The 19,386-nt window shown below is 37.0% G+C and overlaps 1 protein-coding gene across 1 annotated transcript in view; it reads right to left on the reverse strand.

Annotated features, from left to right (window-relative positions):
• Nucleotides 1-12,994, reverse strand: part of LOC126760154 (dmX-like protein 2) — a 60,779-nt gene extending 47,785 nt beyond the window's left edge. The window contains exons 1-5 of the mRNA XM_050475594.1: nucleotides 12,819-12,994; nucleotides 6,047-6,264; nucleotides 4,437-4,582; nucleotides 4,172-4,378; nucleotides 188-4,101 (exon numbers count right to left, since the gene is read on the reverse strand). Of these exons, the coding sequence (XP_050331551.1) occupies nucleotides 188-4,101; nucleotides 4,172-4,378; nucleotides 4,437-4,582; nucleotides 6,047-6,264; nucleotides 12,819-12,905 (4,572 nt within the window). The 5' untranslated portion in view covers nucleotides 12,906-12,994. The remainder of the gene's footprint in view (nucleotides 1-187; nucleotides 4,102-4,171; nucleotides 4,379-4,436; nucleotides 4,583-6,046; nucleotides 6,265-12,818) is intronic.
• Nucleotides 12,995-19,386: the final 6,392 nt, after the last annotated feature.

The raw sequence follows: 19,386 nt of genomic DNA on the forward strand, positions 1-19,386 counted from the left end.
TTATCATTTATGTACATATGTACATTCTTTTAACCTAATATTTACTCCGAATAGCTCAAATTATACAATTGATATGTAGTCAATGGACTTATCATTGACATTAAAGAATTTTAAACATAGGTAGATTTGAAATGAAAAATATACAATGACAATTCTTAAATAATACATATAATAATTAGTTGATTACCTGTTTCTCGGAACTTCCATCGTCTGAAGTTGATGTATATTCATTCGGTCCACTCATACAACGGACTAAATGGGCTAATATTGCCTTAACCCAATTAATTTTACCAGAATTAAGGAGTTCCATCAGTTGCTTTGGGTGGTATTGTGGAAGTACCGGGCATGCGATGCGAGAAGCTTGAAATAGTCCAAAGTCAGGCATATAATCGTCATTTGTTGAATCACAACCTGCTGGAACGCTTGCACTTGAATTTCCATATCGTTTACGTTTTTCATTGGAAAGTAACTGGAGGTTAGCAGTGCTCACTTTACTTATTAATGGTATGGATGACGCTGTTTTTAATCGCATTTGCGTAGATTCGTTAGCCAATGATCTTAAATCTTCATCACGTAGATTCCTTGAATCGAAAAGATCCTCTACGCTATGCTGTTCATTAAAACGAGGCTTCCATTGTGAGTAAACATGCATTTCAGAATCCATTGCTACTACCAATATTCCATCCCGAACCCATGAAATTTGCATAGGTAGTGGCGGTAAACCGTCTGCAGTATGTAAATCAATTTGACGAAGTTTCATCCAACGTATTTCGTCATTAAAATGTGGCTGCGCTAAAGAGCTAGCTTTTCGCAATATAGGTCGATTTGCTGACCTTGACACTTTCATAGCTTTAATATTAGCCTGAGCAATGTCAGATGAAACCGCAGTATATAAAAGTATTTTACTCCCTACAGCCACTGTTAATATATGGGAACCGTCTTCTTTTGACACCCAATCCAACTGAACGAGATGTTTTTGAGTTAATGGACAAGTGTTTCCATTTTCAGCGATGCTTTTCCTTAGCGATTGTAAGGTACTAAAACTGGGTACCGCTAATAGACCAGATGTAGAAGATGTTTTTGTTGTAAGCTCAGGAGTTGTATCTCCACTTCGTGGAGATCTACCGTCTTCTTGTGTGAATGTTTGAAAAACTTGATTAAGACGTTGCTTTTTTTGCAATAATCGATTATCATGTAAATAACTAAGATCAATACCATGGTCAATATTCATCCGAGGCAAATGTACATTTTTTAAGTGAATCGTATCTTCTAGTACCCATTCGCTTCCACCAGAACTTTCACATTCATAAATCGCTACACAAAGATTTATATACCTAGAGTCTGGATCACCTTTATTTGGTCGGGTAAAGCTTTTTCCATATTTATAAGCACAAGCGACCCTTCCCGAATAAGCAGCACTAATATTCAAAGGCTGGCCAGGAATTTCTATAGCAGAATCTTGTATTCTACTGAACATTTTCCACTCCACCCATTTATATGTCTTTACGGATATATCATCGTCGGAACTTGTTTCACATTTCCAAAAACGAGAAATTGAATCTGAACATGCTGTGACTATTATATAGGGAGCATAACAAGCTGGATAAATGGATGACGAGCTTAAATGGCCAGCAGCTGGTGAAGCATGAACGACATCTACACCTTCCGGCATCGGTAGATCCTGTGTGCAGACTTTTTCTGTTTTTATAGTCATATGTGATGTATCATTACCTGTGTCATCACAATTATTTAGTAATATATTAGCAACTGACATCCTTCGTGCTGCTAAATCTGAGTCGTCGATATCTTGAACAATGTTGCTATCAGGAACATACATTGCTGTATCGGATAGAAAAGTTTTTTGCTCTTTTGATGAAATTATAATGCGCCACATATGAATTGTACTGCCTTTTATAGTTTTTTCAATTATAACAATATAAAATGGCTCCTTGAATTCATAATTTTGTTGTAAATCAACAATTGCATCCAAATCAGGTTCCATTCGGTGTCCCCCATCAATTAACTGAGCTTGAAATACATGTAAGAATTGCGTATTTTGCCAGTCGTGTTTAGCTTCAGATATTGGGTCAAGTTGAATTATACATCCAGGGCGTGCGGTGGACTGCTGTGATACCACTTTTAATTTTTCATGAAAATTTGATTTTCGTGTTTTAAATGTTGAGGAAGCATTTGAATAAATTGATGTCATTGAATTGGATTTATAAAGATTATTGACATTTTCGGACGAAGATATTTCTGCAAGTAATGTGCGAGCATCAATTACTGCTTGATAGACTCGTAGATTCTCTCCATCACTGGCAACAAAACAAGCTGATGGTGAATTACTACTGCTTCCCAAAGTAGTACTTGGTAGTAAAGTAGGAATCCATGCTACATTGCTAAATGCTGAAATTTCAGGCGAGTTAATACGTGCTAATTCACTTACTCCCCCTGAATAACAAAGAGGACCCACAGAATCAACTCTCCATAAAATTAATTCAGAACAGAATCCTGAAGGTGTAAAAACGTCTTTATTGTAAGGAAGATTTTCAGCATTGCTGGGTGATTTCTTCTCTGATTCAGGTAAATTGTGATGGGACGTTGATACAAGAAGTGGCAAAACCGGATGACATGTTATGTCATTGACTCTAAAACGATGACCAGAAGCTCTGCAAACATGCCCTATGCTTAGGACTTGCGTGAACTTAGTTTTAAGTGCAAAAGTTAGTTGCCAGAGATTTAATGTTCCATTGGAATGTTTTGTCACCATTGAAACAGAAGGTGAAATACTACTTGTTAAAGTATTAAAAGCTTGCTCGCTTATGTCGGGGTTGCTCACCTTATTTAAAGGTGAAGAGCTTGGTGACTCTTTAAGAGATGTTATTTCCTCACTTCTACTTTTCACGCTATTTGCGATTTCTCTAAAAATAAGTGGTGGAGATCCCGTATTATATAAACTAACTGTTGTTGACATCGACATTGCATCTCCGAGCGGAAATGCAAAAGGTATTCTTGTGGAAAACGAAATTTGTGCTTGGCGAAAAGATCCGGGATAGTAATCGTCCAACCAATCAACTACCCATATAAGATAACTTCCATCAATAGGATGAATTGCAAATACAAGATCGGGACTTTGATGCCAATCTCTCAATAAGCATTCAATTTTCAAATCCAAAGAGTCAGTAAACTGATTAATTACGTGGTTATTTTCGTTATTTAACGAATTTAGGGATGCTGTATTTGACATTGAATTTGCATTTTGCAAAATTCCGATTTTATTATGGTGCGGCGAATTCTTGCAATCCTCTGAATTGCTGTCCTCTGCAGACAATGATTTCGACAAAGCTCGGAAAATTTTCTTTTTAGATTCGTCAGCAACATCTGGTTCATTGTGTTCTGAAACATTATTAGTGGACACATTTGTACTCTCTTCGTCAATTATTTTTTTCGTTAACTCTTGCAATATGACCTCAGCTTGTAAAGAAAAATTAATTTCCTTGTTATTAAGCCAGTGTAAAATAAAGCTGTTTTGATTAGAACTATCCGTAGAATGCATTGAAGGAACCAGTGGAATATCCGTCTCTGCGTTGATTGAAGCGGCCAAATGAAAATGCATACCGGGAGCCATTCCTGTTCCATGAAATCCATATGAATGAAAGTCATGAACACTACAAGAAGACGGCAAGGATGGTATAGGCCCATGAAAAGTATCAATATTTGGTTGATAATTAACCATTCCAGTCTCGGTCTTAACATGCCTTCTTATATGAAAACAAGTTTTCATATGTTTTAATCTTTGCATAAAACGATGCTTATGACGTTGTGTCCTGAATTTTGGATTTTGCGAAGCCAATGGATCAAACTGTGTCATATTAATTAAACCATCATCTGGCAACACAGTTTCTATCCAAATGCGACATATGTTATCGAGACAAGATGTTACAATCATGTTGGATACCGATCCCTTCGGCATGTATTTGCTTGTTTTTCGCCATGCAATGTTTGTTACTGCTCGAGGATGCGCAATATAGACGTAGGTAAAGTTTAGTTCGGCATCATTTCCGAAAACTGTTTTGCTGCCATTTTTTGAGGGAAAGAGAACTGCAAAAATTGATCAGCATAAAGTACGTGGTGTTAGATATGAAAAATTATATTTACTTTTTGTACTTACCTTGCTTATTTTCATACCAAATTTTTACAAGTCTGTCATTTCGACCACATGTAGCGAATAAAGTGCCATCAGGACTAAATGCCATATGATAAATTGGAATAGCAGTTTGACATGACCATATAGTGTCCCAAGTTACAACATCGTCTGAGCTCTCATTGGTAGGAGTTTTATTTCCGCGGTCACCACCTCCTATTTCGAACTTTACACCTAACAAACAAAACTATAGTAGAACTAAAATATACTTGGCTTTTGAACTTTTATTTACCAGTAGAACTTTCCTCGGCTTTTTCAGAAGTTCTTTCCTTCCACATTTCGATAATAGAACCGCCAGTTAAAAGACGAGTCCCTTCTAAGTTCCATGAGAGAGTGTAAACATGATAATTGCACAAAAACGAACCTGTTTGTACCCATCTTAAAAAATATATACATACATATTAGTCATCATAATTCTGTTTGTAATTAAAATGTATACTAATTTTTATAAAAAAAAAATAATAAAAACAACTCGCTTTTAAACATGAATATATTGTGTGCCTTTGGAAAAGCGAAAAAATGGAAAAATGAAACCGCAGGAATGTGCTGCAACAATGGCGGTGTTCAGCTAAGTTATGTTCATGAACCCCCAAAAATGATTAAATCACTGTTATCAGAAGTGGATAATCGTTATAACAACAGCCCTTGTGTCGTGGCCCTGCTGTGAGAGTACGATACTAATTGACATGTTACTTACCGATATAAACAAGGTTAGATCTTCCCGTTACCATGACAGTCGGATTCTGCCGCTAAAACAACCAAACCACAACAGGTTAGATCGTCAAAATGGCAGCCCTTGTCCGGATTAAATCCGGGTCAATTCCGGTAATGTAGAACCGGCTGTCTTTGCATGCCCTACAAACCCAACTCAGTTAATCCCTTTCTCCCTTTGGTCCCAGCCCGATGAAACTGCTGAAATACTACTTGTTAAAGTATTAAAAGCTTGCTCGCTTATGTCGTGGTTGCTCACCTTATTTAAAGGCGAAGAGCTTGGTGACTCTTTAAGTGATGTTATTTCCTCACTTCTACTTTTCACGCTATTTGCGATTTCTCTAAAAATAAGTGGTGGAGATCCCGTATTATATAAACTAACTGTTGTTTACATTGACATTGCATCTCCGAGAGGAAATGCAAAAGGTATTCTTGTGGAAAACGAAATTTGTGCTTGGCGAAAAGATCCGGGACAGTAATCGTCCAACATGGCTGTCTTTGCATGCCCTACAAACCCAACTCAGTTAACCCCTTTCTCCCTTTGGTCCCAGCCCGATGAAACTGCTCGTATCATGGGGCTCCCGTTAAATGACCCCCAAACGGGGCCTAGGTTAGCGCTACAACAACAACAACAGGGCTTTTGATAACACAAATTTATATCAAGCCTTTAACTTTTTATGAACATTTGTATTTTTTACAAAGAATTTCACCAACTGAGCCTCAAATAATAGTTTTCTACTTTTAGTAAAGTTTGAAATACGAATAAAATGCATGCGAATGGAACAAAAACAATCTAATCATACTAGATATCAGGTTTAATTCTATCTCCAATTTCTTCCTTTGACTTTATGCGAAAGAAACTTTTGTGATTAGTACCACGGAGATTTGAATGTATGTATGTAGAAGTATTCTTTTTTATAATTACAAACATTTCTGAAAGCTTTAAGTTTTGTTCAATATTCCTCTTTTTGCTACTTTTCTCTGAATAGTCCTGTATCTATATCCGGCCAAAGACTGAAACTATTAACTAGATTTAATGCCACTATATTTGAATTCCTCAGTATATTATTTTTTTACGAGAATTCATATATTATAAAATATAAATTTTATGTGTCAAGGTTATATTATTACCTGTAATCCAAGTAATGTTTAACATTTTTGTTGCTCAGAAGCATAGGTGTGGGTTCGAATATACATATTTTATTTTCATAAGATGCAGCAATTTTTCCGGTATCGGTACTGCAGTCAAGAGCAGATATTTTAACATAGCCATGTGTAGCTCCTGGAATTATTTGTACTCTCTCGAAGGTACTAGCCAATATTACAATATTGCATCCCGCAGCATACGCCTGGTGTTTTAAAACAGTTATTAGAAAATAAATATAGTACATTCATTAAAAGGTTATCTTCTGGATATGTAATATTAATATGAAATAAAAGTACATTTTGCTTTAAAAGCATAATTTAAATAAATGTGGCTAACGGCGAATTAAACCCGGTGAGAAAACACATTACAACAATTTATCCAATAGCTTCATTAAGATATATATATCTGAATAATCACAGTGACAAACCAAGGGGTGAAGAAACTAAGGGGTGTAAAAGTTTAATAACTTTTTCGTTTATTAATTTTTTTTTATTTTTTCTTTCAAAGTATATAACATACAAAAGGGAAATTTTTTTACACAAAGTATGAAAAATGATGTCTCTTAAATGACCGCCGTTTTCAGCTTCGCACTGATGGGCTCTTTTTAGAGCATTTTCCATAACATCTTTCAAAACTTGTGGCTGTAGCGTTCGAATTTCTGCACCAATGTTTGCCTTGAGTTCAAGGATTGTCTCTGGCTTGTTCACATACACTCGCTCCTTCAAATAACCCCAAAGAAAGAATTTTTCCGAATTTCTGGAAGTTATTCGCCCTCCAAAAATTTGACTTAAAAGTGCCATTGTGTCTCGGGCAGTATGGGCAGTAGCTCCGTCCTACTGAAACCACATACCAGGTCTGTTTTCAAGAGCAGGACGTAAAAAATTTTCTATCATAAACCGATACCGCTCTCCATTTAATTTCAATAAAAAAAAATTAATAAACGAAAAAGTTATTAAACTTTTACACCCCTTGGTTTCTTTTGGCCCACCCTGTACAACTACACCAAACAACCCGACAATAAGGCAACAACTTAGGACAACGGCCACGGACAACGGAAAATAAAAAGAAATCAGGGCAGCGACAGGCAAGGGGGGTCAAGGAGCTAAGCGGAAGTTTACTGCCTCACAACTACCTGGCGGAGTCGCTCGGATCGGAGGAGCTTACCGTGCTCCAGGACCTCCTCATGGAAGAGGTGTTCAGAGGGGATGAATACGCGGCGTCCTTCCTTGGGGTGGAGTTCAAAGGAGGTATGCTGCAGGTGGACTGCAAGGACGAGACGTCCGCCAACTGCCTGCGGGAGTTCGCCCCAAAGCTGGAAGGCTGGAAGGGTCCCGTCCTCTGTGCGAGAAGGGCGGAAGACTTGCCAATCATGCACAGCAACAAAGTAGGAAGAAAAGATTACTCATTGGCGAAATCTATCAGGCCAATCAGCCTGACTTCTTTCCTACTAAAAAAGATGGAGAAGATCGTGGACCATGAAATAAAGTCGAAAGCGCTTAAGAGGGCACCCCTGCATGCGGCTCAGCATACGTACAGAGCGGGCAGATTTACCAGTACTGCTCTGTACCAGCTAACCTCTGAGATAGAGAGTTCACTGGAGAATGCTTTCTTGGACATCGAAGGTACCATTGCCAACACGTCTCATAGGAGTGTAGCCAGAGCACTGGAGAAAACGAATGTGGCAGTACCGATGCGTAGATGGATAGAAGCCGTACTGCGCACCAGAATTGCTGAGACCACAGTATGAGATAAAAGAATTCGTCTCGGCACAACAAGAGGCTGCCCACAGGGAGGTGTGTTATCACTCCTGATATGGAGTCTTGTCGTAGATGACGTATTAGCACTGCTAACAGACAATGGGATCCGCTGCCAAGGGTATGCGGACGATATTGTAAGTATAGCCAAAGACAAATGAGGACAGTCTCTGCGACCTAATACGAAGAGGTCTACACCTGGCAAAGGGGTGGTGTGAGGAGGTTGAATTGAACATCAACCCCTCCAAGACGACCATCCCACACTTAGGGGCAGAGAGATAGAAATGACCAACAAGGTCAAATAACTCTGTCTCACACTGGATTCTACTTTGCGGTGGAAGCAGCATGTAGACCTGACCTTGGTCAATGCAACAAAAGCATTAATGGTGTGCAATCGGCTGGCGGGAGAGTCCTGGGCTGTAAGCCAAGGACCGTTAGGTGGTTGTACACCATGATAGTGCGACCGATAATCACGTATGGGGCGGTGGCCTGGGCCTCAATAGCGTAGCAGACTTCGGCAGGGATCAAACTATCGAAGCTACAGCGGCTAGCCTGTATCTGCATGACGGGCGCAATGCGCACCTGTCCAACGGCAGCATTGGAGCTCCTACTTGAACTTACACCGTTTCACTTGGTTATCGTTCAAGTAGCCAAGAACACACTTCTGCAAATAACGGCAGAGGGGTTTGGCAAAGGCAAGGTAATCTTGTCCCAGAGGATGGAAAAGATAAGTGGCAATATACCATTAGCCCTTCTCCCGAAGGACAGCACTAACAAAACAGTTAACTTCACTTTTTTTAGTAGCTTTAAACAATTGATTTTTTTTTTTGCTTAAATCTCTTTAAAAATTATCTAAGAATATGCCCCAAAGTTATAGATGGGAATTCGAAATATTATCGAAGCTAGAAGGGAAATAGTGACCGAGCGTCTAGCAGATATATGTATGAGCGCTTGGGCAAAAAGCGAAAACTTTGAAGCGCGATTTCTGGGTTTTTCATTTTTACGACTATTTATAATTGGCGGGCAGGATAGAACAAAAACTAAACGTCGTATGCAATTAGGGCAAAGTTTCTTATCATCGGCATAAATTTATATTCTATTTAAACTAAAAAAACTAAGAAAAAAGTCAAGTTTGAACATATTTTTAAACATAATATACATAACATAACCCTGGAATTATTACTACTATTTACAACAGGATAACGACCCAAAACACCCGTCTTATCTTGTACGTGTCCTATTTACAACAGGATAACGACCTAAAACACCCGTCTTGTACATTCAGGGTTGTTATGGAATTAAAAATAACTCCATAGGTCCCGCAATCACCACACATTAATCCTATTCAAAATATTTGGAACTTTTTGGAAAATCGTATTCGAAAACATCGAATTTCATCAAAGTAAGGCCAAAAAGCTGGATCATGGACTTAGTGGGTAAAAATATCCAAAAATAATACTAGGAATTGAGTGGGGAGCATACATTGATATCTTGGGACAATAATAGCAACAAAATGTAGGCCAAAAACCGCTAAAACTATTGTAATTACTTTTGATTAATATAAATAATCATCAGTGTACGTAAACTTTTTAACACATATAATAACAATAAACTTAAAAAATCCATTACTTAATATAAAACAACATATTTATAGAGGAAAAACTCAAAAATTATGTTGAGAAAAGTCTACATACACTAAAAAAATATCTTAGTTCAGTGCGAAAACTTAACAAAATGGTAGTTATTAAGACGTTTTAGTATTTAGTTGGGCCCCCTTTGGCATTTACAACTGCTTGAAGACGCCGTGGCATTGATTCTGCTAAATTTGCCAACTCTCCAGACGTTATGCTGTTCCAAGCTTCTAATATGCGCTCTTTGAGTAGAGCAAAGCTAGAAATATGGTGCTTTCTAAGACATGTTCAATAATATTCAAATCTGGACCTTGAGGTGGTGTGTTTAATTGCCTTTGAGCGTAATAAAGCAACCAGTCCTTAACAATTTGCGCCGTATGCTTCGGATCGTTATCTTGTTGAAAGATCCAACCGGAACCGAGCCCCAAAGTATCCGCCGAAGGTCTCAAATTATGTTCCAACAGAGACTTATACTTAAAGCGATCCATTTTACTTTCAAGAAAGGCTAACTTTCCAACTCCAGAGGCCGCAACAGCTCCCCAAACCATTACGCTGCCTTCACCATGTTTCACAGTTAACACTACATTCTTCGGTTCTAGCGCTGCGTTATTTTTTCTCCAAACTCTAGCTTTTCCATCGCTACCAAAAATGTTGAATTTAGATTCATCCGTAAATAAAACTTTTTCACAAAAATCCGTCCCCTTGTCTTTGTGTTTTTTGCCGAATTCTAAACGAAGTTTCAGGTTTTTTCAGAAATAAGTGGTTTCTTCCGTGGTGTTCTACTGTGGAACCCTTTTTCGTTTAGAGTTCTTTGTATTGTTCTTGGATGGATACTCTTTTGTGACGTACAGTATTTGTCCAATAAATTACGAACGATGAAAAAAATATGCAGAGTTCTAACTTTAATCATTAATAAAAACATAAATATTTGGCGTATTTTAGAAAAAAATTATTTTTTATATGGTATATACATTAAACTTAAATTATTATATTTTTGTATTGAATCATATTCAATATTTTGTCTCTGCTAGAACTCTGCATATTTTTTTCTTCGTTCGTAATTTATTGGACAAGTACTGTACTTGCTATGTGTTCGGCTAATTTTGGAGCATTTACTTTTGGATTTTTGTCCACTTCTTTAAGGATCAGGCTGACGTCTCTACGAGATAATTTTCTTGGGCGGCCACTGCGCGGTTTATTTTCGGTGGAACCACTATTTTCGAAATTTTTTACAATTGTTTGTTCTGCTGCTCGACTCAAGTTTAAAATTTTAGAAATTTCACCACATGATTTTTCTTTTCTTTGTTTTATCACCAAATTTCTTACATCAATTTACATTTCTTTTCGCGGAGCTATTATAGCTATTCAAGTGTTCAAACCACAACTGAATTCAAAAAATACTAAATAGTAAACATAATGAAATGAAAGAAAAATGCTGACGCTACTTTACCGTTATCATAACAATGTACAAAGTATGAGTATCGTTCTGTATGTAGACTTTTGTCAACGCAATTTTTGAGTTTTTCTTCTATAAATTTGTTGTTTTATGTTAAATAATGAATTTTTTTAGTTCATTGTGATTATAATAAATATTAGAATAAAACTGTATCAATACATTTTTCTAAAAATATTTTGTATTCTCATATCAATGAAAATAGGGTTGTATGTAGACTTTTGTCCGCCACTGTACATATTTTGAAATGGATAGAAAAAAAACACAAAATTTATTAATTTTATAACAAATAAACGTGTCGTAATTTAATAGAACTAGGTGTATGTAAACTTTATTGGTCCACTGTATATTAAAACACTAGGTCTAAACCTGGAATTTGGAACTGAATCCTATCTTTATTGCGTTGATGTTGAGGATATCATGCACTTATCAAAAATTATAAATGAACTTTTTCTCAACACTGTAGCTATTCCACTATTTTTGTTGTTATAAGTTTTGTTTGGTTTGTTTGAATGTTCGTCGTTCGCCCTTCAACTAACAAAATAGCAGCAAATGCTGCCGATGCAGCTGCTGAAGCGATTTTCTGTTGCGATGTGATAAATGGCTTGCCTTGTTCAATAACAACAATCAATATAATCCACATGCATATGAATGTAAAAAAAATGGCTGTACCCTGGCAGTAGTTGTGTGATGCTTATAATTTGAAACATAATTGTATATACATATAAGAATTTTTTGACTTTTAACATACTGTCACCGTCAAAAGAAAGTGTACACATTTTTTTATACACTTCACTCTGTATTTGAGAATAAAAAAAATTAAATTTTTTCAAATCAATTATCTTTTTATACATGACTAAATATTGTTCTTACAAAACATTAACAGAAAAAAAAACAATTCTAAAGTTAAATATTGAATAAATGTTATTTTTGATATATTTAATATAAAATAAATGATTAGAAACGATTTAGTGAAGTGTTAGTGGATATAAAAGTTAAAAACATGAGTGTAAATTCATTATAAATCGGTGAAATATGCATTTTAAATAGCTGAATTTTTTAACTTTAAATGCAAAAATCTCATAAACCATAAGTCAGCGGCAACTATATATACATATTCTTGATCTGGATCCTCTCTGATCTGGACCTCCTCTACATACATTTACACATTTACATTTTAACCCCGAAATCGGGGGATTCTAAAATTTAGTTATATATAATAATATAATTGATTTGAAAAAAGGTGTACACTTTCTTTTGGAGCTGACAGTAAAAAGTGGCCTTCTCTGGTTCTAAACCAAATTTCAACCAAATCTGTTCAGCCGTACTCAAGTTATGTATTTACAACTATGTACATATGTATATAGATTGCAAAATCGAAGACCTCAATTTGTACCTTATGCAGGAATAAGCTAATACGAGTGTCTTTCCAAGCTGTGGTTCGGGCGATATGCGCGCTCATAACAAAATAACCCCTTATTTTTACATATAAGATTAAAAGATCCAAGAAAATTCGAAATTACATCGTAATTAGTTTTTTTTTTAATATACGAAACGTTGGATTCTTGTGTTATAAGGTGTATTTATAATTTTTTTGAGCGGAATTTAGCAAGACAACATATCTATCTAATCTAACAAATCCACATTCTGAACTTATATTACGAGTGCAATATAACAACAAATATTGCCATTTTCTAATCTATTCGCCAACTACAAAATTTATCGCTTACTTATTGTTAGCCTTGACAATGAAAAAATTCGGAAGACTTATATCTTGTAGGACTAGATATTTTCATTACATAATAAAAACATTCAATAACCCGCACACCAAAAAGATACATATTTTTAATCATGTGATTGCTAGCATTAAATTTCTCAAAGGAAAATAAAAAAAAGGTAACTTGTATTCACAGCTTACTGTAAATGAGACACCTTCTACAGATCCTGTAGCGAAGCATCTGTCGCCAGCATTACATGCTCCACTCAAAATTTGATGACAATTCATTTTTCTCGTATTTTAAAACATATTTAATAACAAGTATATGTTACAATACAACAATTTTGACAATGACGACTCTAATCAATTAATGTTATTTTTCACAAACGATAAAATATCTAGCTATGGAACTCAAAACTTATAATCGATAAAAATTAGATAGCATAAGAAATGTGAGGAAAAGGGTGAATTAAAAATTAATTGCCGAAGCAATTTATGGGGCAATTCTGTATGCAGTCTCCAGTCACTATTTGAGACATTTTGAGGTAAAGTCTCAATTTGTGACTATTCCCAACACAGTCTCTAGTTGTTGTTGTTGTTGTTGTTTTAACGGAAATTCAATCCCCGTTGGGATGGCAAATGTCATTTGTGTTGTCGTCGATGTCATCTAACGGTAGGCCCAGGAAACGTGCTGTTTCGACGGGGTCGGACCAAAGGGAGGAGGATGTTAGACAAGTGGGGTTCGTAGGGCATGCAAAGAGGTGGTCAGTGTCATGCGGAGACTCATTGCATGCAGGACATACATTCGTTATGTCAGGGTCTATTCTGGATAAGTAGGAGTTTAACCTGCTACAGTATCCAGAACGAAGTTGCGCAAGGGTCACACGCGTTTCTCGCGGCAGCTGGAGCTCTTCGTCTGCTATGGGTGGTGGTTTGACTCCAAAAAGGCCATTCACGGGAAGGGAGTCGGTGAAGGTGTTGACGGCTCCGCTGTGAATGGCGGCCGGTACCTGTCGAAAGTTAGTTGCGTCCGAAGTCCGGTCGGCGTACTCTACGATGTCGTCGACGTAGTCAAGGAATGACCTTTTGATGCTCCTAGGAGGCGGTTCCGCTCCAAGCAGATGGCTGCAGGGGTGATTTCTGCGAAAGCATCCCAGCAGGAACTGCCTGGAGAGGAGTTCATTATGCTCCTTAACTGGGAGCATAAGCGTCTCACTGTGGAGGTGTTCAACGGCAGACATCAAAAAACATCCCGTAGTGGTCCGGAGTGCAGTGTTTTGACAGGTCTGAAGTTTCCTCATCTGCGTGCCACTGCATCCAGGCGACCATATGGGTGCTGCGTAACTGAGGACCGGCCGGCCGATTGCCTTGTATGTTGCCAACAACGTTTCTTTGTCTTTTCCCCATGTGCTGCCGGCTAGCGACTTGAGGATTTTGTTGCGGCTCTGTACCTTGGCGATAATCGCGGTCGTATGAGGAGAGAAGGAGCATAGACTGTCGAATGTTACACCTAAAATCTTAGGATTATTGACAGTCGGAGTTTTGACCCCGTCGACTGCAATATTAGGCTCAAGTCTATACTCCTTCGTCCAGTTTGTGAATATGGTCGCTGTGGATTTGTTGGGGGAAAGTGTGAGATTTCGTGCAGTGAGGAAACGAGAAAGGTCGGAGAGGTAGCTGTTTACCTTCGAACACATGCCATCGATTCCATTGCCCGACGCCAATATCGTGCAGTCATCAGCGTACGAGGTTATGGAAACCTCCTCTGGTGGTTGTGGGAGATTCGAGATGTAGAAATTAAACAGTAGCGGGGAGAGGACAGCACCCTGCGGAACCCCATGTTTAATTCTTCTCAGTTTAGATGTTTCACCTCGAAATAGTACGGATGACTGGCGACCGCTCAAATAGTTCATGGTCCACCTCTTAAGCCCTGGAGGGAGCGTAGTTGTTTCAATGTCCTGCAGTAGCGTTGTGTGATTGACCGTGTCAAAAGCTTTTGACAGGTCCAACGCTACGAGGATCACTCACGTTCTTCCTAAAGCAACATAAAAAAAAGGTGGCGGATCCATATTTTCTTCGTAAAATCATTTTGAATATAAACGATATCAGTTTTATTAATCAAAATTTGAATTCTTTCGTCTACCCAGCTGATTTCGAATTCACATGGATTCAGTGATAGCAAATTTTGCGTATTCGTATTCGTAGCTTCGCTACGATGGATTGCGTGATATTTATGCAGGGTTCTCTTAATTTCATTTATTCCTCAATGCATTTTTGAATTGATATTTGTAAATTGACAATCGGATTCACCACGAAGAACGTGAAAATTTCACTTCTTCTGTCAAAATTTTAATTTTTCTACCATTTTTTGCACAGTGTCAAATAAAAAATCTATATAATTAATTAAGTCCTCTAACTTTCTTTTGACTTTTTGCACCAAATCGTTTATCTTCAATTAAGCTGAAATTTATTTATTTATTATTCATGTGAGCTTATTCATATCGTTGACAGATGAGTAGAATAGTCATGGTTTGATGGATGGACGTAAGTATGCGTTACTATGATAAACTTCCATTCATCAGACGTAAACTAAATAATCCACAAATTAAGTACATCCATCCAACAAGTCAAGACTAACGAAACTTCAAGACATTTAAGTAATTAACAGATTTGGAAACTCACATGTATACTATACACGGAGCAACTCATAAGACCTTAAAAAAAATTGCCTGTTTTTCATAGCCGTCGACGTCAAATGACAATTGAATACATTTCCGTATGCTAAAGTTGGGAGTTGGGATGATTCTCTCGTAGAGTACGCATTGCCAATCTGTCGCTCTTCATAAAAATTAATATTAACTCAGCTGTTATTTGCATACTTTTATAAATGGGAATCAACGTACCCATACCTTTGAGCATTTTAGATCCCACTCCTTTTCAGATGGGATGCTTCTGTTCAAATTTCAGCGTTAATCTTAGTATCCAGCTCTCAAGAAATGTAAAAACTTTATATAAAAAAACATTTAAGAAATGGTTTACCGCAGCAAATTTTCTTTTGCTGGTATGCAGCTCTACAGAAATCTAGTACTAAATTTTAATATATTTTTTTAATGAAATGCGATGCAGTGCAGAAAACTACCTAGGTGTAAGACTGGACCCCAGACTAACCTTCTGGGTACAAATCCAGCACGCCGCAAGTAAGGCAGCGAAGATCACTTCTCAACTGAGCCGATTAATGGCTAATGGAGGCCCCAGCCAAGAAAAGAGAAAGCTCCTAATATTGACGACAATCAGCGTCCTATTATACTGAGCCGAAATCTGGGCAGACGCGCTTAAAAAGGAAAACCGGCGTAAGGCAGTGGCCAAAGTGTAACGAACCGCAGCCCTCAGAGTTGCATCAGCCTACAGAACAGTATCAGGCGACGCAATATTAGTTATAAGCGGCAATGCTCCAATCGACCTTCTAGCATATGACAGGAAAAAGCTGTGGGAGCTAAAGAAATCACCCGGCAATAACAAGAGCGAAATACAACAAATAAGGAAAGATACGATAACATCATGGCGACAAAGATGGGAGAATGGAAGTCGCGGCAGATGGACGGCCAGGCTGATAAAAGATCTAGATTTATGGACAAGTCGTAAATTCGGAGAAGTAGACTTTTACACAACCCAGCTATTCTCCGGCCACGGATACTTCAAAAAGTACCTCTACAGAATGGGAAAAGTCGAAGAGCCGTCATGCCTATACAACGACGCGACAGAAGACGAAGCTGAACACACATTCTTTGAATGTGAGCGCTGGCAAGGAGAACGCACCGCCGTGGAAGACCTGGTCGGCCCAATAAACGCTGACAATTTAATCAGCGTCATGTTGGAGAGCGAAACAAACTGGGGGATTACCTAGAAATACGCATCACTTTTGCTACGCATCAAAAAAGCAGGACCTGGACGCAGGTGTGCAGATGTAAATCTCTCAACGAGAAAAAGGGAACGCCACCCTAAAGTAATGCAAACGCGGTCCCAGGGTGGGCGACGGTTCCTTAGAATGGGGTTTTTAGTGACCTGCAAGTGGCATATCGCTGCTGTGACGATAGCACCGATGATGCGGAAGGCATTTTCCACCCCCTCACCCGCAAAAAATAAAAATAAAATATGGCAAACCTGGTTTTGCGAAGAAACATGAAATCAACAATTGTTTCTTCAAGGAAATTCAAATTAATCGCTAAATGAATTAAAATCATTATTATGAAGTGTATTTCATTTTGAAATGTTGTATAAAACTTACCAATCATCAACAAAATTCCTTAAATCGCAATGAAAATATTTATCTTACTACACACATACATACATACATATTACACATAAAGTTTATTTTCTTTGTTTATTCTCTCCTGCTCTTCTAATGTGGAGCATTCACAATGCGCAACCAGCTGTCAAAATTACTTGAAGAAATAATAGAGCGATTCTCTTGCTCTTGCAAGATTGCACGATGACACAAAATGCAGAAATCCTATACCGAAATATGCAAGACCAAAAGAGCACCTATTGCAGAATCTAGTGATATATGAACGACTGATTCAATCAATTTATTGAGAATGACTATTGTGAATTAGCGCACCTTCTGCATTCATTTTTTAACAAAAGACTGTAACAAATCTTTATAATTTAAATAGAAATTATAAAATCTATTTAAAACTTACCTTCCTCAACAATTTAACGGCGAAATATATCTTTATGTAAAATGACAGCTAAAACAGGGTTGCAATTAAATTTTTACGTGTCATTGCAAGAAAATAAACATGGGTTTTGGTGTGCCATTGCAAATAAGTTTCTGCGTGTGTATGTTGTTAAGCCGTTGCACCAAGAGGTGTTTTCGTCCATGTAAAATCTGTCAAACGAAAACATAGTTTTCGCTGAAAACTACTTGAAAACTTACGTTTAATCGATGTTTTTGGAAGACATATTTTGCCGGCCCGAAATTGTCACTTGATAATTGTTTACATTTCATATACATAAACAGCTATCGCTTGATATTCTCATATTAGGGGGATTCTCTTGCTCTTTCAAAACCTTGCACGGTGCAGAAAATGCAGAATTTTCCTTTTGGTGCAACGACACAACAACAAACACATGCAGAAAATTATTTGCTATGGCTATAAATATGTCAGACCTAAACCCACGTTTATTTTTGTGAAGTCATATGTTACTAGATTCTGCAATGGGTGCTCTCTTGGCCTTGCATACTTCGGTATAGGATTTTTGCATTTTGTGTCATCGTGCAATCTTGCAAGAGCAAGAGAATGTGCTATTGATAGTTCGAAGGACTTAGATTCCACTACATACAAATGTGTTTTCAAAATCATTTTTCAAAGTCGTTCCGAACCAAGTATTATTTGTAGTTCACATTTTTTCATTCGTATTGACCTGTCAAGTCGATGGAATTTATGAAGTTAAAGTTGTAATGCTGCTACCGTTTATTATTATGTGCGATTCTTTTATATAACGTACGCATTTTTTATTAATGAACTTAACTATTCTAAGAATATATTAATGTGTGTATACAGATGTAAATATTTATTAAATTAACAACTGTTATACCTGAAACACAATTGCCGCGGGTCAGCAGGTGACGGAATGACGAGTGGTGAACAGCTGATTTATACCAGCCGTAAAATTCAGGCGTGTAAACACAATTGCGACGGTAACGGATATCAGAATAGAAGTTATCTCTCAATATTTTTTTATTTATAAGAAAATGCACTTAAATTTTGCAAAATAATTTCGTATATATGTCGACACGCTATTTGAATTTGTTAAATGTGTATACTGATAGAAAAAGAAACTTTGAAATCTTTGAACCAACTGAGAAAATAGACATAAGCTTAAGTATTTTAAAAAGTATATTTAAACCAAAATTATGTGCCATTCAAGTACTATATCAATGCGATCTAATTTTGACAGTGGGAACTAAACAGTAGTGATGACCGAAATTGCGATTTTTCAATACCTGCGATTTCAGTAAATGCTATTTTCAAATCACTGTGACCTTATATCACTATTGTGATCGCAAGTAAAACAATAAAGATATGAAAACATTTTTATTCAATATTTATTTTTTAATTTCATCTCATAAGCTTTCATATTTGGTTTTAACAATAAATAAAATTTAAATGTAAATTAAAAAATTTCTTAAGTAGTTGCAACTTCTGATTACTTCTTAAACGACTAATCTTCCATACCTAAAACATGTTTTTAACGTTTGCATTTGCTATTGCGATCACAAGTAACCCTATGAAACTTTATTGTTAAAAAATCGCAGTTTTTTTGTGAACTGCTATCACAATTGCTATTCTCATAATCGAATTGATATCACAATTCACAAGATGGAACTCACATTTTATTATAATGTATTTCTAACTACCTCACCTTTTGCGGTGCACTTCGAATTCTTAATCTTCACACGCACTCACCTTCTCGATGACCACCAAGTTTGGTTTTATAAAAACTGGAAAAATAGATTTGCTTCAATGTGCATATGCGTGCACTAGTATAGGTACTTATATTGCGGTTGTATTTTGCTTATGTACAATTTAAAAAAATGCTTTATAAAATGAGTAGCGTTTGATAATTCCGACTTGGGATGGGTAAAATGTTGAAACTGGAGGATGGTAAAAACGCCGTTCAAAGATGTTCGCACACGCGTAATTCCGACTCAGGATGAAAAGGTGTTGAAACTGGAGGATGGAGAAAACGCCGTTCAAAAATGTTC

Source organism: Bactrocera neohumeralis, chromosome 5 (genome assembly GCF_024586455.1).
Source record: "Bactrocera neohumeralis isolate Rockhampton chromosome 5, APGP_CSIRO_Bneo_wtdbg2-racon-allhic-juicebox.fasta_v2, whole genome shotgun sequence".
NCBI lineage: Eukaryota > Metazoa > Arthropoda > Insecta > Diptera > Tephritidae > Bactrocera > Bactrocera neohumeralis.